This window comes from Sus scrofa, chromosome 11, assembly GCF_054392235.1.
Source record: "Sus scrofa isolate SSC_HxYL_T2T_F1_AM1 chromosome 11, Sscrofa_HxYL_maternal_Yorkshire_Landrace_v2.0, whole genome shotgun sequence".
Classification (NCBI taxonomy): domain Eukaryota; kingdom Metazoa; phylum Chordata; class Mammalia; order Artiodactyla; family Suidae; genus Sus; species Sus scrofa.
The window spans coordinates 16,493,636-16,519,468 of NC_139393.1; the positions used below are offsets into that span (position 1 = coordinate 16,493,636).

General features: G+C 42.3%; 3 protein-coding genes across 17 annotated transcripts in view; 2 read left to right on the top strand and 1 right to left on the bottom strand.

Moving 5' to 3' along the window:
* NEK5 (NIMA related kinase 5) overlaps positions 1-12,714 on the top strand; it is a 60,977-nt gene extending 48,263 nt beyond the window's left edge. For 2 of the 7 annotated variants that reach the window (XR_014819352.1, XR_014819354.1), the window contains 3 exons: positions 4,068-4,179; positions 8,643-9,220; positions 9,262-11,561. Coding sequence is in view for 4 of the 7 variants with exons in the window: in XM_084981604.1 (XP_084837730.1) it covers positions 4,068-4,179; positions 8,643-8,907 (377 nt within the window). In the remaining 3 variants the exon portion in view is untranslated. Of the gene's footprint in view, positions 1-4,067; positions 4,180-8,642 lie in introns of all 7 variants that reach the window. The other 5 variants (XM_084981605.1, XM_084981606.1, XM_084981604.1 and 2 more) reach the window with 3 other exon arrangements.
* The window catches only part of CKAP2 (cytoskeleton associated protein 2), a 327,617-nt gene that overhangs the window by 99,297 nt on the left and 202,487 nt on the right, over positions 1-25,833 (top strand). The window lies entirely within an intron of this gene.
* Positions 1,542-25,708, bottom strand: ALG11 (ALG11 alpha-1,2-mannosyltransferase). 9 transcript variants are annotated; one of them, XM_005668385.4, is made up of 5 exons: positions 25,644-25,708; positions 22,581-22,811; positions 18,005-18,936; positions 15,115-15,410; positions 1,542-2,983 (listed from the first exon to the last, which is right to left on the bottom strand). In XM_005668385.4, exons 1-4 carry the CDS (start codon positions 25,685-25,687, stop codon positions 15,139-15,141), a joined length of 1,479 nt encoding a protein of 492 aa, XP_005668442.2. In that variant the 5' UTR covers positions 25,688-25,708; the 3' UTR covers positions 1,542-2,983; positions 15,115-15,138. The 9 variants fall into 9 exon arrangements, with proteins under 9 accessions (XP_005668442.2, XP_084837817.1, XP_001927131.2 ...); XM_084981691.1 differs by having other exon boundaries at positions 22,577-22,811; XM_001927096.5 differs by lacking the exon at positions 1,542-2,983 and adding an exon at positions 5,702-8,388.

A 25,833-nucleotide genomic window follows, 5' to 3' on the forward strand; every position in this document is an offset into this window, starting at 1 on the left:
AGGCCAAGAAAAGGGTGATCTTTGTGAAAGTTGAGTCTTAAGGAAGGTACAATATTTTACTGACGACAGAACATTTCGGGTGGAGAGGGCTTGCAGATACACAAGCCTGAGAGACTGAGAAAGACGGTGTGGTTAAAATCCAGGAAGAGAAAGGTCCAGGGTTCTTGAGTAGATGAAGTCCTTAGGTATTATTACTTATCTCAGTTGACACAATTTCATTTAAAACTTGCGGTGGGGTGGGGTGGGGAGAGAGAGGGAGAGAGGGAGGGAATGCATCACTGCCTTTGGGGCTCTTTTCCTAGTACCTTCAAGCCACAAACTGCATGGGAATTGCTTGTCTGCCCCCTTCCCTTTTATCCAGGGATAAAAGCATGGTCTGTAAGGGGGGCGTGGAGGCTGGTGTGGACAAGCTTTGGGCTGCTCTGGCATGGCCTGGGGCCCCAAACCAGGGAGGAGCCCATCTTTCAGGAAACTGAGATGGCGACATAACGAGTGGCTATGATGTGTCTGCCTGATGTGTCTGCTCCTGTGATTCTCAGAGTCACAGAAAACGCTCCTTTGGCCTAGCACGCCACAGGAACTAATCCATGAATGTAACACACAGCTTTGCATTAGGCAATAATGAGCACTTTTTCTAACAATGGGATTAGAAATAGGAACTTGCCTCCACAGGTGGCATTCAAAGCAAAGTGCTGATACTTTGCTTTGTAACCTGTTAAGGGCGCAGGTGTCCCCTCCCGCCCCAGCTGTGCTCTTTCAGCCTCTTAACACTTCATCTTTCCTGTCCCTGCAGCAAGCTTGGCTTCCTGCCTCTGGTCCTCTTTCATTAGCTCACCCTCTGCACCCCTGCCGGATAATCCTCAAATAGACCAAGTCCCTTCTCTGCTTCAGATCCTGCAAAAGATTTTCCTTACCCTCAGGATAAATCCAGGCTCTTTGCAGATTCTAAGTGCCTTACAGATCGGATGGCCTCTGCCAACGCCAGAGCTGCTAGCCCGTCTCCATCAGCAAATAGTCCTCCCTTGGCTTGGGGCGCCTGCCTTCCTCCCTTCGCCAGAGCAACCTCCCCCTGTAAGAGTCCCTTCCCATGCGGCCTCCTGCTCATTTTTGTCCTGATAGTTTATCAGCACTTACCCTCCCTCCCTACTTTTCCCTGAACTGCCCACAGGGCTTTGCAAAGGTGTCTGGAACATAGGAGATTCCTAAGAAGTGAGTAATTTAAATGAATGGAAGAGTCTGAAACTTGATTGACATGCTTCCCTTTAATCCAGAAAATTCTAATAAGCTTTCTGTATATCCTCCAGTTTATCTCCAGTCTGTCTTTTCTCTGTTAGCTGCCTCTGACAGCTTCACATTATGTCACACTCAGAGTCATTCACAAATATTTGTTAACTGCATGAAGTCCATTTCCTCATTATATTTATCATTTAAACTCAGGCCATAAAAAGATGCAGTAGTGATTTTGAATTTTTAGTGATTGCTATGAACAACCTGGATCTCAAACTACTGCCTGGGTACCACCGACAGGGAACCACTGTATTAGTTTTTTAATTTTATTTGTTTTAATTATTTTATTGGCATATTAGTTAATTTACAGTGTTGTATTAGTTTCAAGTGTACAGCAGAGTAATTCAGTTATACATATGTATCTATGCTTTTTTTATATTCTTTTCCACTATAAGTTATTACAAGATATTAAGTATAATTTTCTGTGCTATACAGTAGGTCCTTTGTTTTTTTGTGTATTTTTTTGTTTGGCCATGCCCACAGCCAGGATCTCAGAGCATCAAGCTGGGAGAGCTGCTGCAGTGACAACGCCGAATCCTTAACCCACTGATCCGCAAGGGAACTCCCCTACATTTGTTTTCTTTGTGAGTCTGCTTCTGTTTTGTAAATAAGTTTGTTTGTATCCTTTTTCGAGATTCAGAACCACTGTTTTATATGCTTGAGGAAACACCGGGGCATCTCCCTTGCATTTCTCTAGGTTTGGTTTCCTTGCTTAACATCTCACAAAATACTAATCATAAAAATACAGTTCACTTTAGGAGTTCTCTTGTCATGCAGCAGGTTAAGGATCCAGCATCGTCACTGCATTGGCTCAGGTTGCTGCTGTGGCTCGGGTGCAGTCCCTGGCCTGGGAACTTCCACATGCCTCTGGCTTGGCCAAAAAATAATTCACTTTAATTTTCTGTTTAATGTCTTTCTTCCCCACTAGACTATAAACTCTGAGAGCTCCGTCGTGCTCGCCACCCTACTCCACTTCTCCATCCCTGGTGCCTGGTATAATGCTCAGAACTTACTAGGCCACCATGTCTTTGTAAATGAAAATACAGCCATAGCATGTTTTCCGTATCACTTTGTGTAAGGGCATACGACCGCCTGTATTTGTGTTGCTATCAAGTTGGATAAGGAAATAACATTAAAAATCATGCTTACAGCTGTATAGAGTCTTTACAAAGACTTTCTGCATGTGTAAATTTTAATACAAGTATAATAGACACAATTTACAAATTATAAAGACATTTAAGCGTTTGTTTTCTTAGACTTAAGCACAATTTATATCTCCTTCATCAAACAGTCTTTAGCTTAAATTACCCACTCCTTGAAAATAAATTCCTTTGATGCCTCTAGCTTTTAATTCCATTTTAAAAATGAGGGTTTATCAAGTACATGTTTGTTCTAATTTTAAACATTTAAAATAGCAGGATTTTATATGATCCTTTTGAATAAATGAATCTTACTAGTAAAAACTATACTCTTTCAATGAGGAGTATTTTTTTTTTTTTTACATGTGCATTATTGATTCAGGTCAGTAGTTTTGTTTACAGTTTAACTGCTCCAAGTGAATCCTTGGTGGGAAGGTAACCTCTATTTTTCTTGTGTAAGTTTTCAGGCCATATAGTTGCCTTGGTAACATCATAGCTGCACATCCCGATAACAGCTGGTTTACATTTCTGTAGTCAGCCTCTCATTTTCTTCTATCCTGTTAAACAAAAATAACAGCCTCCTAAAATTGTCTTCCTAAGACAGGAAAATAAAAATTATCAGATTCTCACACCAAGGAATACTCAGGCTGCTTTTAATTAGCCAGACTACTTCATAGATGAGATGTATCAATCCACTACATTTATCTCATGCACTTTAGGAAGTAATATGAGCTATGATTGGGGATGAGATATGTTGATTAAAAATAGGTAAGTATTTAATTACAGCGCTGTGAAATTTCTACTTGTAGGTGTGAACATCAGTAGTCATGTAACAGTTTACCAGAAAATAATAGATAGCCATACTTTGCTTTTTTGGCCGTTCCTGCAGCATGCAGAAGTTCCCGGGCCATGGATTAAACTCACACCACAGCTGTAACCAGAGCCACAGCGGTGACAATGCCAGATCCTTAACCCACTGAGCTGTAAGGGAACTCCCACACATGGCTTTTAATTCTACCTGTGGAGGAAAATTCCCATCTCTAATCCCTTTTGTTAACAGAGGGTAGGTGTTTTTTTCCTGGAGACCACTCCTTCAATACCTGGGAACCAGGTGGCTGCAGAGTCAGCGTGGAAAGGTATGATACGGTAGCTTACAGGAAGAGCACAGTCCTTTTCTCTTCCCCATATCTACAACCTTTGCAATATGACTTTGCAGCTCCTCCATCATTAAATGTCTTTTTTCCCCTCTTCCCTTGAGTCTGAACCAGACTTGTGATTTGCTTAGGCCAGTAGAATGCCACAAGAGTGATGCTGTGCCAAATCTGAGTATCTAAGGAGCTTCTGCTCATTCTTAAAAGTTCTACACTCTCAAAGCGTCTACCCCCAAAGTGGGATTATTGTGTCTCTTTCTCCCTGATCCTTATTCCTCTCACTTCTTTTTCTCATCTTGTTGTGTTACCTATTACCTTCAGTACAGTGGGGAATAGGTGGTGTCTGTGGTCATCTGTCTTGTTCTGTTTTCAGGGAATTGATTCAGAGCTTTACCACTGTGGTTGATGTGCAATTCAGAATTTTCAGTATCTGCCCCTCATGAGATGTATGGGTTGGGATGCTTTAATCTCTCTTTCTGTCATTTAACAGTGGGAACACTAAAACAGTGGCTTCCTACAGAACATGAGGGGAAGGTGGAGATGGCCTCTGATGTCGAGGTAGATGGAGAACCAGAACCAAGATCTGACGATGATGATGATACGTAAGTAGGTCATACCCAATGCCTAAAGGAAGCACTGAGTATAGTAAAAATTGTAAAAAGTTAAAATGCTGTTGTTGAAGCATGGAAGATAGATGGCCTCAGAGACTCAGCTAAAGAGACCAAGATTCCCATATTCATGGGTTTGTCCTTGGGCTCCCTGTGTTTCCAGTGGCATATGGAGGGTCCCAGGCTAGGAGTCGAGTCGGAGCTATAGCTGCCGGCCTATGCCAGCGCCACAGCAACGTGGGATCCGAGCTGAGTCTGCTACCTACACCACAGCTCACGGCAAGGCTGGATCCTTAACCCACTGAGCGAGGCCAGGGATGGAACCTGTGTCCTCATGGATGCTAGTCAGATTGATTAACACTGATCCACAATGGGAACGCCAGGAAAACAATTTTATTCATAGCCTTAGCCATTTAAAAAATTTAGGCTATTAGCATTGTATTGATTTGGAGAAATTAGTCTTTTAATTGTAACATGATTCAAGAATATTTTCCCCAGTTTTTTGTTTGCTTTTTTATTTTAATTACAGTGACTTGTGTCATGTAGAAATTTCTTATTTTTATCTGGTTGTATTTATCAATTATTTCATATAAAATGATACTAGATTTTTTTAGTATTTTTTGACTCAGTTTTTATTTAGTTAATTTTGTTCATCTTGAACTTTACTCATACTGCAAAGTGTGGCTCCAACTTACTTTTTTCCCCAAAATAACTCCTTAATTATTACTGAAAGTCTTTATTTTTGCTACCAATTTGAAGTGCCATTTTGTGACATACTATATACTTTTATATGCATTTGCATCCAATTCCTATTTGCTCTAGTCTAATTATTATAAACATATTGTTTATTATATGGGTTATTGTTTTGCAGGGTTTTCCTTTTTTCAAGATTTTCCTGTCTAGTCTTACTTGTTTTTCTATGAACATTAGAATCAACCTGTCTAGGAGTTCCCATCATGGTGCAGTGGAAATGAATTTGACTAGGAACCATGAGGTTGTAGGTTCGATCCCTGGCCTCGCTCAGTGGGTTAGGATCCAGCGTTGCCGTGAGCTGTGGTGTAGGCCGGCAGCTACAGCTCCGATTGGACCCCTAGCCTGGGAACCTCCAAATGCTGCAGGTGTGGCCCTGAAAGGCAAAAATAAACAAATAAATAAAAATTTTAAATTGTTGCAATTCTCACCTAACAAACAAAAAAAGAATCAACCTGTCTAGCAAATAAAAGAGGGAAGGAAGGAAAGAAGGAAGGGAGGGAGGAAACAAGGAAGGAGAGAATTTTCTCAACCTTCTTCCTTTTTCTCCTGGTCTCTATTATTGTTGATGTGCAATCTGCTATCACCTAATTGTTTTTCCTTTCTAGGTATGTTCACTCTCTCCCTAGTGCTTTCACAATTTACTTTTTCTCTTTTCATTCTTCTGTTTCACTACGCTGTCTGCGTAAGGACTGGTCTTTTACCCTGCTTGGTTCACTTTCTTTAAGTTCTGAAAAAATTCCCCCTACTATTCTCCAAATACTGCTTTTCTTTTTTTTTAATTTTTTTTTATTACTCAAATGAATTTATCACATCTGTAGTTGTATAATGATCATAACAATCTGATTTCACAGGATTTCCATCCCACAGCCCAAGCACATACCCCCACCCCCCAAACTGTCTCCTCCGGAGACCATAAGTTTTTCAGTGTCTGTGAGTCAGCATCTGTTCTGCAAAGAAGTTCCGTCTGTCCTTTTCTCAGATTCCACATGTCAGTGAAAGCATTTGATGTTGGTGTCTCATTGTATGGCTGACTTCACTTAGCATGATAGTTTCTAGGTGCATCCATGTTGCTAAAAATGCTGGTATTTCGTTCTTTTGATGGCTGAGTAATATTCCACTGTGTATATGTACCACATCTCCTGGATCCACTCTTCTGTCGATGGACATTTAAGTTGTTTCCATGTCTTGGCTATTGTAAATAGTGCTGCAATGAACACTGGAGTACATGTGTCTTTGCGAGTCATGGTTTTCTCTGGATAGACGCCCAGGAGTGGGATTGCTGGATCAAATGGTAGTTCTATGTTTTAGTTTTCTGAGGAATCTCCATACTGCTTTCCACAGTGGTTGCACCAATTTACAATCCCACCAACAGTGTACTAGGGTTCCTTTTTCTCCACACCCTCTCTAGCACTTACTGTTTATAGACTTTTGGATGATGGCCATTCTGGCTGGTGTAAGGTGGTACCTCATCGTGGTTTTGATTTGCATTTCTCTAATAATGAGTGATGCTGAACATCTTTTCATGTGTTTCTCGGCCATCTGTATGTCTTCTTTGGAGAACTGTCCGTTTAGATCTTCTGCCCATATTTGGATGGGGTTGTTTGTTTTTTTGGTATGGAGCTGCAGAAGTTGTTTATAAATTTTGGAGATTAATCCCTTGTCAGTCGATTCATTTGCAAAGATTTTCTCCCATTCTGTGGGTTGTCTTTTTTTTTTTTTTTTGTCTTTTTGCTATTTCTTGGGCCGCTCCCGCGGCATATGGAGGTTCCCAGGCTAGGGGTCGAATCAGAGCTGTAGCCGCCGGCCTATGCCAGAGCCACAGCAACGTGGGATCTGAGCCGCGTCTGCAGCCTATACCACAGCTCACGGCAACGCCGGATCATTAACCCACTGAGCAAGGACAAGGGACCGAACCTGCAACCTCATGATTCCTAGTCGGATTCATTAACCACTGTGCCAGGACGGGAACTCCTGTGGGTTGTCTTTTTGTGTTGTTTAGGGTTTCCTTTGCTGTGCAGAAACTTTGAAGTTTGATTAGGTCCCATTTGTTTTTCTTTTTATTGTCAATACTCTGATGGGTGGATCTGAGAAGATGTTGCTGTTGTTTATGTCAGAGAGTGTTTGGCCTATGTTTTCCTCTAGGAGTTTGATAGTGTCTGGTCTTATATCTAGGTCTTTAAGCCATTTGCAGTTTATTTTTGTGTATAGTGTTAGGGAGTGTTCTAATTTCATTCTTTTCCATGTGGCTGTCTGGTTTTCTCAGCACTTCTTATTGAACAAGCTGTCCTTTCTCCATTGTATAGTCTTGCTTCCTTTGTCATAGATTAGTTGGCTGTAAGTGCATGGGTTGAATTCTGGGTTTTCTATCCTGTTCCACTGATCTATATGTCTGTCTTTGTGCCAGTACCATGCAGTTTTGATGACTGTTGCTTTGTAGTATAGTCTGAAGTCCAGGAGCCTGATTCCTCCAGTTCCATTTTTCTTTTTCAGGATGTCTTTGGCTATTCTGGGTCTTTTGTACTTCCAAACAAACTTTAAAATATTTTGTTCAAGTTCTGTGAAAAATGTCCTTGGTAATTTGATAGGGATTGCATTGAATCTGTAGATCACCTTGGGTAGTATAGTCATTTTGATAATATTAACTCTTCCAATCCACAAGCATGGTGTATTTTTCCATCTATTTGTGTCATCTTTGATTTCTTTCATCAGTGGCTTGTAGTCTTCAGAGTACAGGTCTTTTGTTTCTTTGGGAAGGTTTACTCCTAGGTATTTTATTCTTTTGGATGTGATGGTAAACGGGATTGCTTCCCTAATTTCCTTTTCTCCTTTTTCATTGTTAGTATATAGAAACGCTATCGATTTCTGTGTATTGATTTTGTATCCTGCAACTTTGCCAAATTCGTGGATAAACTGTAACAGTTTTCTGGTAGAGTCTTTAGGATTCTCTAGGTATAGTATCATGTCATCTGCAAATAGGGATAGTTTTACTTCTTCCTTTCCAATTTGGATTCCTTTTATTTCTTTTACTTCTCTGATTGCTGTGGCTAGGACTTCCAGAACTATGTTGAAGAGTAGTGGGAAGAGCGGACATCCTTGTCTTGTTCCCGATCTCAGCGGGAATTCTTTCCGCTTTTCACCATTGAGAATGATGTTCGCTGTGGGTTTGTCATATATGGCCTTTATCATGTTGAGGTAGGTTCCCGTTATGCCCACTTTCTGAAGGGTTTTTATCAGAAATGGGTGTTTGATTTTGTCAAAGGCTTTTCCCGCGTCTATTGAGAGGATCATATGGTTTTTATTCAATACTGCTTTTCTTATTCCTTCCAATTAGCTATATTTTGGAGCCTCTCAATCCGTTCCCAGTAACACTTAATTGTACTTTCATATTTTATATTCTTTGTTTCAATCTAGGTGAATCCGTGAATTCTCTTCTCCCCTCTTCTTTTAAACCTAAGAGGAGACGGGTATGAGTAAGTATAATAAAGATGGTGGAACACGAGTCCAACTGGACCAAATACCGATTCTCCCCACGTATCATCCTTAGGAAAACCAAGCTGATATGATAAACAATTTATTACCTGGGTGAAAAAGCAACTTTGGTATGGCTCAAGTAGGGGTGTGACACGAGAAGGGACACTAATTTTCACATGTATTCACCAGTGTTTTGATATCATAAAGTTGCAGTTTACTGTTCATTATTTCAGAAATTTTGAAGAGTCTGAAGATGAGCTAAGAAATGAAGTGCTAGAATCCCTGGAAAAACTCACGACGTCCAAAGAGGCAGAAAAAAGAGAAGAAGTTTCTGGTTCTTCTAAGGATAATGAAAACTTAAGAGAGGGGACAGGCATGCAGAAATATGCAGAAATAAACGAAGGTTTGGAGAATATTTCTACTTTATCTGATGACAAAATTTGTGTTGCAGAAGATGACCATGGAGCTGCAACCACCAGTCAGAATATACAAGTGTGATTATTGAACTTTTTCTTAAGTAATAAGTTAGTGTCTATTACCTAGTGTCTTTTCAGATACAAGTCACAAATATTCATTTATTGTAAGAGTTGTCCAGTAATCTCTAGGCTTAGTAGTTTTTCTCTCAATTTAGACAATAGGACTAACTTTAGAGTGTAGAAATGAATATTTTTGCTTTGACATTTTTATTTTATTATTTTTAAAAATTTTTTATCTTGTCTCTTTTAGGGCTGCACCCATGGCACATGGAGGTTCCCAGGCTAGGGGTCTAATCGGGGCTGTAGCTGCCGCCCTACACCACAGCCACAGCAACGTGGGATCCAGGCCGTCTGTGACCTACACCACAGCTCATAGCAACACCGGATCCTTAACCCACTGAGCGAGGGCAGGGTTCGAACCCACATCCTCATGGTTCCTAGTCAGATTTGTTAACCACTGAGCCAGGAAGGGATCTCTGCTTTGACATTTTCATTAAGAAATCTTTCAGATAATCTATGTGGCTGCCAAAGTAATGTGGCTCCTCCCACCCCCAGCACCTACTCCCAAAGATGTGAATATATTTTTACCTGGCAAAGGTTTAAGGTTGCAGGTGGAATTAAGGTTGCTAATCAGCTGACCTTAAAATAGGGAGGTATCTTCCATCATTCGGGTAGGCTCAATGTAAGCACAAGAGTCTTGGCAAGTGGAAGGGGGCAGAAGAGGGAACCAGAGAGGTGGCAGCTGAGAGGGATTTAGCCTGATGCTGCTGGCTTTGAAGATGGAGGAAGTGGCCACAAGCTAAAGAATGCAGGCAGCCTCTAGGAGCTGGGAAAGGCAAGGAAATGGATCCTCTCCAAAGCCTGCAGAGGGAATGCAGCAGTGCCCACGCCTTGATGTTAAGCTGGTGAAATGCACTTCAGGCTTCTGACCTACGGAACTGTAAGAGAACACATTTTGTTGTTTGAACTAAGTTTGTGGTCATCTGTTGTTATCAATGGAACACTAATATTCAAACTCGTTTAAAATAATGAATCTGTTACCTTACAAAATTGTGATTTTTGAAACTTCTTAGGATATTCTGAATATGATTTTTGAAGCTGATGTTGCCATTTACAGGAGTAAGGTAATTAAGCAAGGAGAGGAACAGGCATGTCAATTTTGTACCAAATAATCACTTTATTATGTTTCATTGAATTATTTTCTAATAGTTTCAAATGTATAGGTTATAAACTTCTTGAAGGCAGGGACTATATCTGGTCTTTATTTCAAATGATGGTCTTATACATAATGCTCAGCTCAGTGCCAGAAATGCATCTTAATTGAATAATACTAATAACATTCCCTTATTAAGACTGTAGGCTCTTTGAAGCAGGAAACTAGGCTGATACTTTTTTCTATTAATTATCCCAGTGCTGAATGTGTGCCTGGAGCTTAGCAAATATTCATTGATTTATTTTATCTGCTGCTATGAAGGACAGAGTAGTTATAGTTCTCAGTGGTAGAATTTGGCCTGAAATATCTGCTCCATAAGGAAAACAAAAGTGAAATGGCACGTTGATGCACTGCTGAACCAAGAAAGCAAAGATGAGGAGATGGTCTGCCTCGTACTGAGACTTGGTACAATTTTATTCAATGTGGGCAACACGAGTATCAGGATTTCCCTATCTGGGGCGTGTCCAATCTTTTTTTTTTCTTCTTTTTTTTGGTCTTTTTAGGGCCACACCCATGGCATATAGAGATTCCCAGGCTAAGGGTCACATCAGAGCTATAGCCGCTGGCCTATGCCACAGCCACAGCCACAGCCACGCTGGATCCTTAACCCACTGAGCGAGGCCAGGGCTCAAACCCGAATCCTCATGGATACTAGTCAGATTTGTTACTGCTGAGCCATGATGGGAACTCCGGGATGTGTCCAGTCTTTTATGTCTTTATTTTCCTGATGATGTCTGAGGGTCTGTCCTTTCAACTTGGTATACAGAGTACATTCTACTCTTCGAGGGCTCAGTATGGTCCCATCACGAGGCTGAGGGTATTTAACAATCTTTCACCATTGTGTTAATTTCAGACTAGGTAACATGTGACTCTGAGGAACTGAAGCATCTTTAATTTTACAGCTCTTTCAGTGGTCAGTGTATATATGTTTAATTTACTTTCAGGACAGTATCTGGTTCACACATATTGAATCTGCTGGTGTCTTCAGGTAATCCTCATTCTGAAAAGTATTCGAAAGCATGGACAATGAAACATGGTTCCTGAAAATCCCAAAGATCCAAAGGCCAGTCAGTTATATGCAGGAAAGGAAAAAAAAGGATGACTGTTTAAGGTCAATGTTTAAGGATAAACATGTCAGGTTTGCTCCAAGGACAAGATGCTTGGCTAAAATCTCTCTTAGGTAAGAGCCATCCATCCTTACCATTCATTCCAAGATTTTGAGTCCCCTGCTGTACGTTAGAAAGCATTCACTGTGATTAAGTATGTTTATCTGCAAAGTTTTTCAACCTGCTTCAGCCTGATTCATCTTACCCATCTTATACTCAGCATGACCTAAATCATGTTCCTGAGGCACAGTTCTGATGACTTTACTCTGGTTCTAGCTTGGCTGCATCTGTTCAGGTGAAACTATTGGTTAGAACTGCATTTGTGTTTTCAGAATAAATTGTGTTAGAGAGACGGTATGTTCTTGGTAATTGTGTATGACATCTATCAACTTGATCATTCTGTAAATGGTACTAGGAGGTGTATCAACCCTTAACTCCCTTCCAAGTGTCTTGTAATATTTACATTAGGATTCAAGTGAGCACCCGGCACTAGAGTTTTGGAAGTCATGCTTCTCCAAAGCCAAGGGCGCTTTAATTGGGGAGTGGGGAGGGACGAGGACAAGCGTTAGCAGAGGAGAGGGAGAGGGAGAGTCACTTACAGGGCTATAATTTAATTCTAGTCATTTGCATAGCTTCTGGTTGTGGTTTAATGAAAGTGACTTTTTCATTGTACCCATTGACAGATTTAGCAGATACTTTTACTAGTTTATTCATGTTATAGTTTTGGCATTCAGGGTACATTTACACAATTAAACACAAATATTCTGAAAGCACTGATAATCACACTGGCCCCTATCTCATAATTTTGTCTAGAAGATGACTTTGTAAAATACCCTAAAAAGTATTAAAGTGTATGAAACCCTGCAGTGTTTTATATGTCTCAAATATTCATTTAAAAAAATCTATTAAACTTGACAGCCTATCCTTCTTGGGTACAAGAGGCAAGACAGTTTTGTTTTGCTTAAAAAAAATTTTTTTTTTCTTTAAAAGAAATTCTTCACCTGTGGCACTTGGCAATATTAGTAGATAATGAATAATTCAGAACTAGGAGACTACATGAGGGTTATAAAGACATCACACTGGGAAAAGTAGGATAATAACACTTCTTTAGATTATATTTAGATTCAAATACATTACAAAGGACACGTAGTTTATTATGCACAAGTGGAAATAAGAATGTGAATCACCACTGCTGTGGGTTCAAAACTGCATGTTTGGACCACGCAAAAGCAAAGTCGTACAGGAATTAAGTCACTTAGGACTCCAGGAAGACGGAAGCTGAGATGCTGCTCTGACACTCTTCACGGCATCGGGGTTAAGAAACAAACATTTAATATCACATTAGGAACATATATGCAAATTATATTTTCCAATGACATGTTTGTGATAAAATCATTCTGAAGAAACGAGCTTAAAAGTGTTTTGTGGGTGTGACTGGGTCATTTGCTACACAGCAGAAATTGACAGAACACTGTAAATTATATTTTAATAAAAAATTTTTTAAATGTTTTGTGGAATTTCAGAATCCTTTCTTCCTTTACTACACCTGTCACTTTTGCTCTATTTCAATTTATCTTAGTCCCATGGTTTTCTCTGGGAGGATGGAGAGGCTGAATGGGCAATGGTTTGACTCTTACCTCAACGACTAGCTGTAAGATAAGAAAAAGCACTGGGCTAGGAGTCAGAAGGCCATGGTAGTGATACCGATTTTATTATTAAATAGCTTTGTGATACTGGCAGAATTAAAGTTCTTTTAAGTTATTCTAGTCTGTAAAGCTGAAAATAAGAGAAAATTGAACTAGAGAATTTGTAGAGCTCCTTCTAGCTCCAATTTCCACCAGTTTCTCTTTTCTAAATTGAATAATTTCCAAAACAAAGCTGTGCTGGTGCGTCACAACATCCTGGGACTCTATTTTGCTGCTTTTTGATCTGATGAATCAACAATGTAATGGGAACCAAACAATGAGGTTGGCTGGCTCCATGAATGCAAAAGAGGAGACTGGAGAGGAAAAATACACCTCTTTCACATGCCTCTAACACAAAGATGCAATCACACTGTGAGTGAGGTCCCACCGAACTAAAAGGAACTGACCACGTAGGCAGGGAACGCGCAAAGTTGTAAGTCTCCATAGCCATACCTGCACATGAAAATGTTTACGTTTCCATGCTAGTTATTCAGGATAGAAGGCCTGTTAAATGATACTGATACCTAGATACTGGCTTAGTAACCGAGAATCTACATCAGGTTGTAAAGCACTGATAAAGATAGGATTCCAGAAGGCATCTACTTTATATTGTTACTTTTAATTAAAGTAACTTTTATATTTTTCAAAGTACTTTCACATACTTTCCATGTTCCATGTTTTCACTACAACTATGAAAGGCAGTGAGGCCAGCCATTAGCATCTCCAGATTACAGAGAAAGGAGCTGAGACTCAGACCGATTAGGGAGCAGCGTTAGTGTCAAAACATCAGATGTCTGTAAGTGATGCTGCTGAGGTCAGGTCCAGCTATTCCAACGGCCAGCCCAGGGCTCTTTCCAAAATGCCACCTCGTCTTACGACGCACGATGCTGATGATGGAGACCGTGTGGACGGATCCGCAGATTAGATCATCACTATCAGAAAAACAACTCAGCGGCATGTTGTGACTCAGACCACCTGAATGACTTAAAAAAGCGGACTTCCAGCCTCTGGCATGTGAAAATGTTAAGGGATAGTGAGAGGCCCATACACATGTCCTAACGGCACCAAAGAGAAAACTATTTTCACAAACATCTAGTTAGGGAGCCTGGTCTCCCCATGCCCTCGCACACCACAGAGCAATCACAGTTGGTCTGTCTCTGACTATATGCTTTTAGAACGTGATTAAGTCTGCTTAAAGTTTCTTTGCTCTTTTAAGAAGATCATTAGATATATTCAAAAAGTTTATCCACAGTGTTAGATGCAAACTATTGCATTTGGCGTGGATAAGCAATGAGATCTTGCTGTATAGCACAGGGAACTATATCTAGTTACTTGTGATGGAACATGATGGAGGATGATGTGAGAAAAAGAATAAATATGTGTGTGTATACATATATATGTATGACTGGGTCACTTTGCTGTACAGCAGAAATTGACAGAACACTGTAAAGCAACTATAATGGAAAAATAAAAACCTAAAAAAAAAAGAAAAAAAATTTTTCTAAAGTTTATCCACAATATTGTTTGAATTTAAATGTACCAGAATTTTCTTATGTTCCAAATATGTCAAAACAATTCAGAAGTACTAATCAATTATCAATCATTCATTTTCTTTCCAACATTTCCTTTTTTCTAACAGAAAGTCTCAGATTTCCCTTGTGGTGCAGTGGATGAAGGATCTGACCCTGTGCTGTGGGTTCAATCCCAAGAAGTTCCACATGCTGTGGGTGAGGCAAAACAAACAAAAACAAACTCGAACTGAAATTCATTTCCTGATTTCTAAAGTAAAGTGATTTGACAAATAGAATTTGAAAAACATGGATTATACCAAAATTAAGATTGTTCATTTTTTTCTTTCAGACCCATATCTTTCAGGGTTGTTTTTGTTTTTTTCTTTGCCACACCAATGGCCTATGGAAGTTCCCAAGCCAGAGATAGGAATCCAAGCCACAGCTATGGCAACACTGGATCCTTAACCCACTTCACCAGGGTAGGAACTCCATATTTTTCAGAATTTGAGGCCAAACACTAATCTAAAATTGTGACACTTGAACTATATAAGGTACCTTTTCCATTTAGGTAATTTTACCTTTTCTCATTGAAATAAATACCTTGCTTATATACACACTGCTGAGGGCCTTGCTTAGACTAACTTTATCACAATAGGAAAGGAGTTTAGAAAAATATTAACATCCGAAGGTGTCTAACCATTTTATACAAAATACCTTTAAATGCGTACAGATGTGGCATCACTGAAACAGTTTCTCCACAGACGACAGGAATGTCACTTCAAACTCCTGATCGGAGAATCTGCTTACAGATGCCCGGGCACTGTTTCTGATGTGGAGTCTCTTGTCTGCAGACATGGAAAGAATCTGGGCCATGGTCTCGGCGTAGCCTTCTTCCCCGTCAGCCAGAAATCCAGTGCACGCGCCTTCGTGAGGCACGACGATGTCCAGCTTCGGGCCCCCTGAATTGTGGGCAAGAACAATTGTGCCAGCTGCCATACACTCCACAATTCCTGAGAAAGAAACAGAAGCTGGGTTGTCTTTGAAGTCTTTGAATGTGTTCATAAGAACGAGGATGCGCAGAACCCTTTATAAATTTGAAGAGACTCATGATCAATTTAAGGAAATGTTGGTATGTCTACAAATCTACTCATTTACCGTCCCCGGGACGAAGTAAAATAACTGCAAGTTTTTAGTTTTCAAATCTTCACAATAATGCTGCTTTATTCTTTATTAAAACAGACAGAAGAAACATCTATAAAAATAGATACACTGCAGATAACAAAGACTAGAGAATGTTATTAGCAAGATGACAGATAATTAATAGATATGGAAAGATAAAAGGAGGAGCTCTCCTGTGGCACAGTGGGTTAAGGAGCTGGTCTTGTCACTACAGCGGCTTGGGTCTCTACTGTCATGCGGGTTGGATCCCTGAACTTCCATATAGTGCAGGGGCAGCTAAAAATAAAAGGAGTAAAAAAGATAGCAAAAACAAACTTTTAAGAGTTCAAATCACACATGAGGAGAAAAAAGGGAAAAAAGTAAGCCACTTTAGTGAGACATACTAAGTAAGGCTCGCGCTTATGTTACTGCCTGGATTTCTGGCAAATCTGAGACAATGTGTGCTAAATTGAACTACAGGAAAGTTTTGATTCATTTCTGTCAAGTGATGTAAGTGAGGATATAAATTATTCTAGCCAGCCTTTCTTACCCATGTTTTTAAGAACTAAGCCTTTCAGAAATGATTTAGTGGACTGTTTTCTTACTTCTCCAAAGGACCGTACCAAGCTGACATCATCCTAGACACACAGGAGAGAAGTTAAATCATTACAACTGTTGTCTTCGACACTGGTGAAACCTCTACAGACAGAATTTTTTGTTTATTTTATTTTTTGTCTGTTTAGGGCTGCACCCGTGGCATGTGGAGGTTCCCAGGCTAGTGTCGAATTGGAGCTACAGCTGCCAGCCTTCACCACAGCCACAGCAACACCAGATCCAAGCAACGTCTGCGACCTACACCACAGCTCATGGCAACGCTGGATCCTTACCCCACTGAGCGAGGCCAAGGATGGAACCTGTGTCCTCGTGGATGCTAGTCAGATTCGTTACCAATGAGCCACAAGGGGGACTCCAGAAAAGATTTTTTTTGCTAGTGCTTTAATTTGAACTCTTATTTGAAAAATACGGATTATATCATAATGTTCTGCTCAAGGAAGGTTACCATTCCTTCTGTACTTTCTTAGAGACCTCAGCTTCATCAACTTTATCCTCTCCCTCAAGAATCTTTCACTTCTCCTTCTCTACCAGCCCCTTCCTATCAGCATTTAACCAAGTTCAAATTCATAAGAACAAGATAACTGAGAGTGTGCGTGCATATATACACACTTCTCCCTGGGTCACAAGTCCTCCCCAGCCTTTGTCTCTCCTTCCATCACACAAACTCAAGGCAAGTGTGATTTGCACTCACAAATCCACTTGCTCATCTGCACTTAGGGCTCCCCTCGCCACCCCGTGCCCCTTGCACCCCCTCCTCCACTAACACTGCTCGCTGACCACGCCCTCACCTGGCCCAGCAGCTGGGCAGCAGCACTGGAATCTCTTGCTCTTTCCCTTCTTCCCTAAACCCACCCACCCTTTGGTTTCCATGGCGATGCTCTGGCTGCTTTTCCTCCTCTTCTCCTTCCCTGGCTCCTCTTCTGCCAACTTCTGACCTGTCACTGCTCTTGGCACTTTGCGCTGTGGGCCTCCTCTCTACAGACTCTCCTTCGGCCGTGTGTCCACGTCCTCGGGGCTGCTCCGTCTGTATTTCCAGACCAGGCCCCTCTCCTTACTTCCGACTCACATATATGATGCCTGCTGGACACACATGCACACGTCCCTCAGCCAGTTCCTACTCCACACGCTTGAAACTCGGCTCATCATCGGCCTCTGCTCTTGGCTGCCTCTCTGGGTGAAAGCGGTCACCATTCACACAGCCACCCACGGGGAACACCTGAGGCCATGCCAAGAATGAGTACATAATAAAAGAACCAAAAGCATGACTGTAAGGAGCCCACACGGAGGTGAGGCTTCTCGGCCTTTGGTGCCCAAGAGAATCACCTGAGGTGCTTTACTGAGACACTTCCACCCGGAGGTGCTGATTTGGTCCCTCGGTGGCACCAGGATAAGGCCCAGGAATCTCTACCAGCATGTAGGTGGGGCCGAGTGGGGAGAGAAATGTGGCAATTAAGCCAGGGCTGCCGGGATCAGACTCTGGGCTCTTCCTCTTACTGTGTGACTGAACTTAGCGAGTTCTAAACCTCTCGGTGCCTGAGTTTATAAAAGAGAAATAATAGTACCTATCGAGTAAATTTCTAGAGAGGGTTAAATGAGGTAATACTTGTAAAGCCCTTGAGCGTGACCCCCACACAGTGAGTGGCCAATAAATACTAGTTATTATTTTTGATTATATGTCTTACAGGGTCTCAAATGAGGAAAGCACACTTGGTGGACACAGGGAAGAGAAGGACGATGTGATGAAAGCTTCTAGAATATAAGCATTTTACCAAAACCACCTAAAATATATCTCTCGTGGCACCAAAACAAGCTGTTGACAGGACAAACTCACCAATCCCAAAATGCTCGTTCCACATGGTATGCAGACCAATGGTTGCTTCAGACAAGTAATTCTTTAATTCATCGAATGGAATGTTGATTTTAAATTCCACATCTTTGTGGACGCCTAGATCCTCAGAAAGCCTCCGCAGCTGGTTCACCCGAAGTTCATCATCTTGGTTCCGACAGCCTCCAATGAGGACAAGTTTAAGTGGAAGAAGTGACGCAGCCTCCTTCTTACTCAGCAATTGAGCAAAGGCTCTGATCTGCAAAGGATGGTTCTTCTCGGGCCTGAACTGGCCAATGGAAACCAGCATGTGTCCTGAGGTCGTCTTCTTGTCCTGTAAGGGAATGTCTAGAAATGTCTGCACGTCGCAAGGTGGGTAAACAACGTGAGTTCGATCCCCAGCCTTCCACAGGGAGAGGATATGGTTTAGCGTCCAAGAGGAATTGACCATGACAACGTCACTGCAAGAACCAACAAGCCCATATACGCAGGCGAATAAGTGGTAGTAGATGAGCTTGACTTGGCTGAGAAAAGGGTTCCTGGTAATGAAGGCCGCGTTGTTAAATCCCACGTGCTGATTCTTCACTACGGAGAGCATGTCAGTGCTGATGGTGGGATAATGAACATAGCTTCCCACGCGGCAACCACCTAGATACTTAAACAGAGGGAGCGTGAAAGCGTAGCCCATCGAATCGATGTAAATGTCAGGAACACACTGCATCAGGGCTTCCCAGCCAAGAAAAATGGACCCCAGACTCTGGCCCAGCAGCGTGAAATGGGGATAGAGTGACGCTTCCACGAGGTAGCGCTTCCTCAAGAAAAGAAACTTCACTGGGTGAGTTAATCTGATGTTAAATCTTCTGAAAGCACCGTCCAGTATCTGTTGACCGCTGACATCGGCATCACCAGTGTAAACAACATAAACGGCTTCGGGATACCTAAAGCCGAAGGGACCGGTGAAGAGTTCATTAGTTAAAATCAAGCAAAACGTTGTGGACAATTATTTCCTCACAATCGTGAAGAAGCTTATTTTTTAGACTAAAAAAAATGTTTTCCGCTGTTTTTTTTTTTTTTTTTTTTTTTTTTTTTACTGACCTCACTCTTCCCCAAGTCTTCCAACTGCCCGGCAACTAAAATGTTACTCCTCTAAATGGGACTTCTGGCTCTTTGCCCTCCCCTCCACTAAGAGTTTTGCACACAGCAGCCATCAGCAAAACTGCTGATTTATAAATGAGGCATTTTTAAGAAATACTCATTTCAACAACTTTCTTAGTATTAAAAAAAGTCAATGAAATATTAATAAAATACTCATAAATAGGATTTAAAATTCACTAAAGTTACCTTTAGATAGGATAAGGAATGCTAAGGCATTATGTGTTTTTAATCTGATAAATGCAAAAAAGGTTTTAAGAGGTGGATGTTGTCCCTGCACCACGATTAGATATAAACATAATGGAAATATGGAAAAGTACTTTCTTATGTCATAATGCTTTGGCCTCATGCTGGTTGTGTTTATTCTCTGAATCATAAAACATTTATTAAATATGGAGTGTGAGCTCCTAGGTTCTGGGGGAATAAAAGATGAGGGAGAGTCTTTATTCTCAAGGAACTCCGTCCAGTAAGAAGACAGACACGTAAACAAATGGCATGCTGTGTACTGATGAAGAGCCCAGGGTGCCATGAAGTCTAAAGGATGAGCATCTAACTGCTCCTTCCCAGCCCCGTTCCCAGCAACGAGACTGACTCTTTTCTAAAAAAAATTTATTCTTCTAGGGCCACCCCTCAGAATAGGGAAATTCCCAGGCTAGGGGTTAAATCAGAGCTGTAGCTGCTGGCCTACGCCACAGCCAATAGCAACTCAGGATCCGAGCTGAGTTTGTGACAGCTCACGGCACCGCCAGATCCTTAACCTGAGTGGGGCCAGGGTCTGAACCTGTGTCCTCATGGATACTAGTCAGGTTTGTTACCGTGAGCCACGATGGGAACTCCTAGATTGAGCCTTTTAAAATGTAAAAGGATTGTCATCTCTGGCAGCTTAATGATGGCCACGTAGTCTTTGACACTTTTCCCATTGAGAGGTAAAATCTATGTCCCCTCCCCTGGAGTAAGAGTGGACTCTGTGACTGCCTTTACAAACAGAACGTGGCAAAAGTGACATCGTGCCAGTTGCTGGACCCAGGCTCTTCTACTTCTACTCCTTCCCCAGCTGTAGGGGAAGGAGTCCTGCTATCCGGAGACCGACATGCTGTGTGCAAGCCCAAGCTGGTCGCAGAGGCTGCTTGGTGACAGAGAGGCCTGACCAGCCTCTGCTCCTCCAGTCATCCCAGCCCAGGAACCAGATCTGTGCGTGAAGAAGCCTGCCAATGATCCAGGCCCAGCTGCCAACTAACTGCGAGCATGAAGGATTCCAAGCAGGGCCCCGTCCACTCCCAAACTCTGAGAAGCAATACTTGCTTTAAGCCACTCATTTGGGGTGGTTTATTACGCAGCGATAGATGAGCACAATAGCACCTCTCTGTTTAAACCCTCACACGGTTTTCTACAGCACCTGGAATAAAGTCTAGACTCCTCGCCCTGCTCACTCAAGCCCTTCCTCCCTCTGGAATGCCCCCTTCCACTCGCCCCTCGCCCAGCAGGGTTCCGCCAAACTGCATTCCTTTCACTTCCTCTGCTTTCAATTCTCTTCTTTCACCATCACTATCTTTTCAGAGCGTGGGCAGCAGAGCATAGGGCTTAGAACACGGGTTCTAGTAGTTCAGTTCCTGGTTAGGTTGTGGTGAGGACTGAGTTGGCTGACACACCGGAAACACTTCAAACCACACCTGGCACACAGGGAGAGCTCGGCTACTTTTGTCACTCAGATTCCTGTTGGGCTGTTTCCTCAGAGACCATCCCTGTTTCCTCCATCTAAGGGATGGGGTCCCTCTCATAGGAACCTACTTGAATTTCTCAGACCACACCTCTCACCATTTGCTATTTTTCTTCTCTGTTTATTATCTTGCCTCTTAACTAAATTCTGAGGTCTCATGAGAAGGACTAGATATGTCTCTGGTTCACCATTTAATCTCAACTTCTTAGAACAGTGCTTGATGTACAGTAGGTCCCCCGCCTGCCCGCCCGTTACAGCCTGACTGCATGGTAAGTGGACTGTCGCTTATGCTGAGTCAGGAAAGACTTGCAGGAATGAGCTGAAGAGAAAAAGGTTATTTTAGGAAAAAGAAGGAACAGTAGATGGAACAGCAAGGAATCTTGAGAGGGCATGATGCTTCTAGGTCAGCATGCTGGAGCAAAGTATGTGTGAGGGGAAGGGGAGGCACGAGAAACAACACGTGGCGGGAGCAAGTTGAGGAAGTATCTCCCTGGGAGTTCCCTTGGTAGCTCAGGGGTTAACGAACCGGACTGGTATCTGTGAGGACACAGGTTCGATCCCTGGCCTTGCTCAGTGGGTTAAGGATCTGGACTTGCCATGAGCTGTGGTGCAGGTCAAGGACACGGCTCAGATCCCGTGTTGCTGTGACTGCGGCACAGGCAGCAGCTACAGCTCCGATTTGACCCCTAGCCTGGGAACCTCCATATGCCGCAGATGCGGCCCTAAAAAGACAACAAATAAAAAATAAAAATAAAAATAGAGTATCTTCCATGGCATACCAATTATATGAAATTTTCTTTTCTTGCCCATGAGTGAGAGGAGTAAAAGGCTGCTGGGGAGTATGTTACAGACATCATGAAACTTTCCCACTGTCCTTAAGAGCTTGGTAACCTCGAGCGACAAGGCCAGTGCACAGAGTTATGAGAAGGAAAGAACAATAATGGTCTAGGGCAGGGAGGGCTTCAAGGGAGGGGGAATTAAGCTGGGACTTAAGAAAACTCTGAGTTTAGGCAGTTACAGGAGACGGCAGAGAATATACAGCGACGGTGGCTGGGAGCAGGATGGGCCAAGAATGTAGAAATGGAGAGCTAAGGGCACTGCATGTGAGGACTCTGCAACCAATGAAGGGCATGTGCCAAGAAGGAGGATCACCATGGAAGGGGCAACATGGGCTCCATCCTGGCCCAGCACAGTGGGTTAAGGATCCAATATTGGAGTTCCCATCATGGCTCAGTGGAAACAAATCTGACTAGTATCCATGAGGATGTGGGTTCGATCCCTGGTCTCTCTCAGTGGGTGAAGGATCTGGCATTGCCTTGGGCTGTAGTATAGGTCGCAGATGTGGCTCAGATCCCACGTGGCTGTGGCTGTGGCATAGGCTGGTGGCTACAGCTCTCATTTGACCCTTAGCCTGGGAACTTCCATATGCCGCAGGTATGGCCCTAAAAAGACAAATAAATAAATAAATAAATAAACAAAAGGGATCTGATTTGCCACAGCGGCAGCCAAGGTCAAAGCTGCAGCTCAGGTTCACTCCCTGGCCTGGGAATTTTCATATATTATGGGTGTGGCAAAAAAAAAAAAAATACATATATATATGTATATGTGTATCCCTGGCTATGAATAAGGTAGTAGAGAAAGATACATTCTGGGCAATGACTTTCTAAAACTAGTAATAATATACTAAATTAGCTAAGAAAGATGCATACCTACTTTTTCTGTAGAGCCCTTAAGGCACACCATAAAACTCTTTCTCCTCCTCCACCAGCATTGCAGTATGGATGGAAAAATGCAATCACCATTTGACTCTTCCCAGTTTTGCTAGTTGATGCCAACTTTTTCTTTTGCCGTAGCAGCAGTCTGATTCCCCAAAGGACAATGAGCAAACACACAGATAAAGTTCCACATACCATTAACCCAGGGAAGAATAATGAATACAAAAACCTGAAACGAGAGTGGAAGGGTGAAAGTGGATACAATGCCCACTAAAAAAAGGAATGGCTACACATTAAAGCCAACTTTCACAAAAATCACTTTAGATACTAGTAGCAAAGGTAGAAAATTTTTATAGCTTGTGAGTCTGCAAACAAAATACTCAATTATTAAAATCCTAATGTTGGAGTTCCCAGCTGGCCTAGTGGTTAAGGAGCCGGCATTGTCACTGCTGTGGTACAGGTTCGATCCCTGGCCCGGGAGCTCCCACATGCCAAGGGTGCTGGGGAAATTCTAAAATGCTTCAAACACTTTCAAATATTTCAAATATATTCTGACAAAACATTTAATGTCAAAAGTGCTAGTCCCCTATTCCCCAGCAAGCTAAAAGCAAGTTAGTAATTCAATATACTTTTAAAAAATCAGCACTAAAAATCAATGCTGAGGAGTTCTTGTTGTGACTCAGAGGGTTTAGAACCCGATATACTGTCTATAAGGATTCAGGTTTGACTTCTGGCCTTGCTCAGTGAGTTAAGGATCTTGTGCTACTGCAAGCTGTGGTGTAGGTCACAGGTGTGGCCTGGACCCACTACTTGTGTCTGTAGTGTAGGCTGGCAGCTACAGCTCCAACTCGACCCCCCCTGCCTCTGCCATAGGCAAGGCCATTAAAAAAAAAAAAAGTTAAGCCCCCCTTTCTCCTAATTCGGTATTTGTATTAAGGGATTAAAATAAATTTGATTATTAACCTAAACAAGATATGATTGGGAATAGTATCTGACCCTCAAAATGACAATATGTAACCCAAAGAAATCTATTTTCTGAATGGTCAATTAAATAGTTAAAAGTTTGGCAGAGTTCCCGTCGTGGCGCCATGGTTAACAAATCGGACTAGGCACCATGAGATTGTGGGTTCCATCCCAGGCCTCGCTCAGTGGGTTAAGGATCCGGCGTTGCCGTGAGCTGTGGTGTAGGTTGCAGACATGGCTCAGATCCCACATGGCTGTGGCTGTGGCATAGGCTGGTGGCTACAGCCGTCATTCGACCCCTAGCCTGGGAACCTCCATATGCCGAGGGAGCGGCCCCAGAAAAGGCAAAAAAGACAAAAACAAACAAACAAAAAGTTTGGCAAGATCCTAAAGCATTTTTATGCTTTTGCTTCCCCTCAAGTAGAACAATTTGTTTTTCTTTTGACCGTGGTGTGCAGCAGCTTGATGTGGGATCTTAGTTCCTAGACCATGGATGGAACCCAGGCCACAGAGGTGAAATCGACAAGTCCTAATCATTAGGCCACCAGGGAATTCCCTAAGACGGTTTTTGAGGTAAGTGGAAGGGAATTTAGATTTTTCCAATTCTGCTCTGAGTTCTGCATCTGATCTGTTTACATGCCTTCCCTATATGCCTCTCAATTAGATGCCCCAAACCCACTACTGTTCTACTTCCTGCATGTAGACAGATTCACTCCCACAGTCACTGCTGCAAGGTTCTCTATTACTGCCAGGTCCACTGAAGCTCTGCAAAGGCAAGAACCCAGCCCTGTTCACCACCATATCCCAACTCTTAGCATCATACCTGGCCGGGGAGGGAGCCAGTAAATATTTGTTGACCGAATACAAATTTTATTACCTCCTCAGATGTCTCTTAAATTGTATTATTTGCTAAAGATACGGTTTTCTCATTGGGTTGGCTAATATAGGTGGTCCCTAACAGTTTTTTTTAATACACTGCCTACTCTTCATAAAGATTTGAGGGACCTTATAAGACATAAAAGCAATAAAATGCTGAAACAAATAGTGAAAGGTCAAGACTAGGGAAAGTATGTTGAAGGATGAAGAGGGGAAGGGGGTGGAGGGTACAGATATGCAGGTTCCAAATTTGTACATACAGTGAACAGTAGACTGGGTTAGGGCTGCTTAGTGACCAAAGCAAATATATTTTGTGTAGTTACATAGTTTTCATTGTCCATGTAGAAAACATGCAAACTCTAGAGAGGAATAAATATTTTACTGATATTTAGTTTTGAAATAAACTTCTTTCTCACATGGGATTTCCTATTGTGAACCGTACATTACTTGATCATTTGACCTCAGGATACCTTTATACTCTCAAAAAACACTAAGAATCCCATACTGTTTTTGCTTACCTCAGGTTTCTCAGTGGCTAATCAAGAAGAGGATTCAACACAAACTTATTTTTTCTTTTTACCGCTGCTCTTGCAGCATATGGAAGTTCCCGGGCCAGGGGTCAACCGGAGCTGGAGGCCGGATCCCTAACCGAGGTCAGGGATGGAACCCACCTCCTCACAGAGACAACATCGGGTCCTTAATCCTCTGAGCCACAACTGGGAACTCTTCACCTTAAGCTTGATATTTAAATGACATATATTAACAACGACAGTTTTGGTGAGTGAAATAGGAGAGACTGGACACGAGAAGGAAGATCTGGTTTCTTCTTTACCAAAACCAGCACGATTGATTGGAAAACGACTCGTGGCTCAATCATAAAGGAAAATGAGGAATGCATACGAATAATTTAGGACGGACTAACGGGAGGGTGGATAAGGGAAAGAAAACGCTGAAGCAGGAGTGGTGGTGGTGGAGGGAGGGAATCGAGCCCTCAGCCAGCAGTGGGGCAATAAAAGAAAGCGCGGTAAATTGAGCTTTCAACCCAGCCTGCTCGAGTCTATCCACAACACCACAAAAGAAGAGGAAACGTTCGCTGGCCTTGAGAAAACAGCCTAGATTCGTGACAAGAAAAACTCTTCCCCGAAAACTTGAGTTGCACCAAAAGGACAAATACCAGTAAGATACAGAAAACGCCTGTGAGCGCAAACCAGCAGCTCCTCACCTGAATAACTCGTATAAGCACCAACCCCTTTCGGCGGCCGCCATCTTCCACCGACCCCCGAACTCCGGAAGCGTTTCTTCGTTCCTCTTCTCTATTGGCTCCTGAGGAAGCTTGCGGTGCTCCCCCGCCCGCACGGGGCCGATCGTGCGTTTCAATTGGTTGCTGGTAGTAGCTTCCCACGGCCTTTCAG

What these genes read in the sequence shown, in the direction of transcription:
- ALG11 (XM_005668385.4), bottom strand. Translation starts at nt 25,687, where the DNA reads ATGGCGGCCGCCGAAAGGGGTTGGTGCTTATACGAGTTATTCAG. An exon ending in TTAAGGGCTCTACAGAAAAA is followed by an intron (nt 18,937 to 22,580) that starts GTAGGTATGCAT and finishes CTTCGGCTTTAG; the next exon opens with GTATCCCGAAGCCGTTTATG. An exon ending in GAACGAGCATTTTGGGATTG is followed by an intron (nt 15,411 to 18,004) that starts GTGAGTTTGTCC and finishes TTTCTTTCTCAG; the next exon opens with GAATTGTGGAGTGTATGGCA.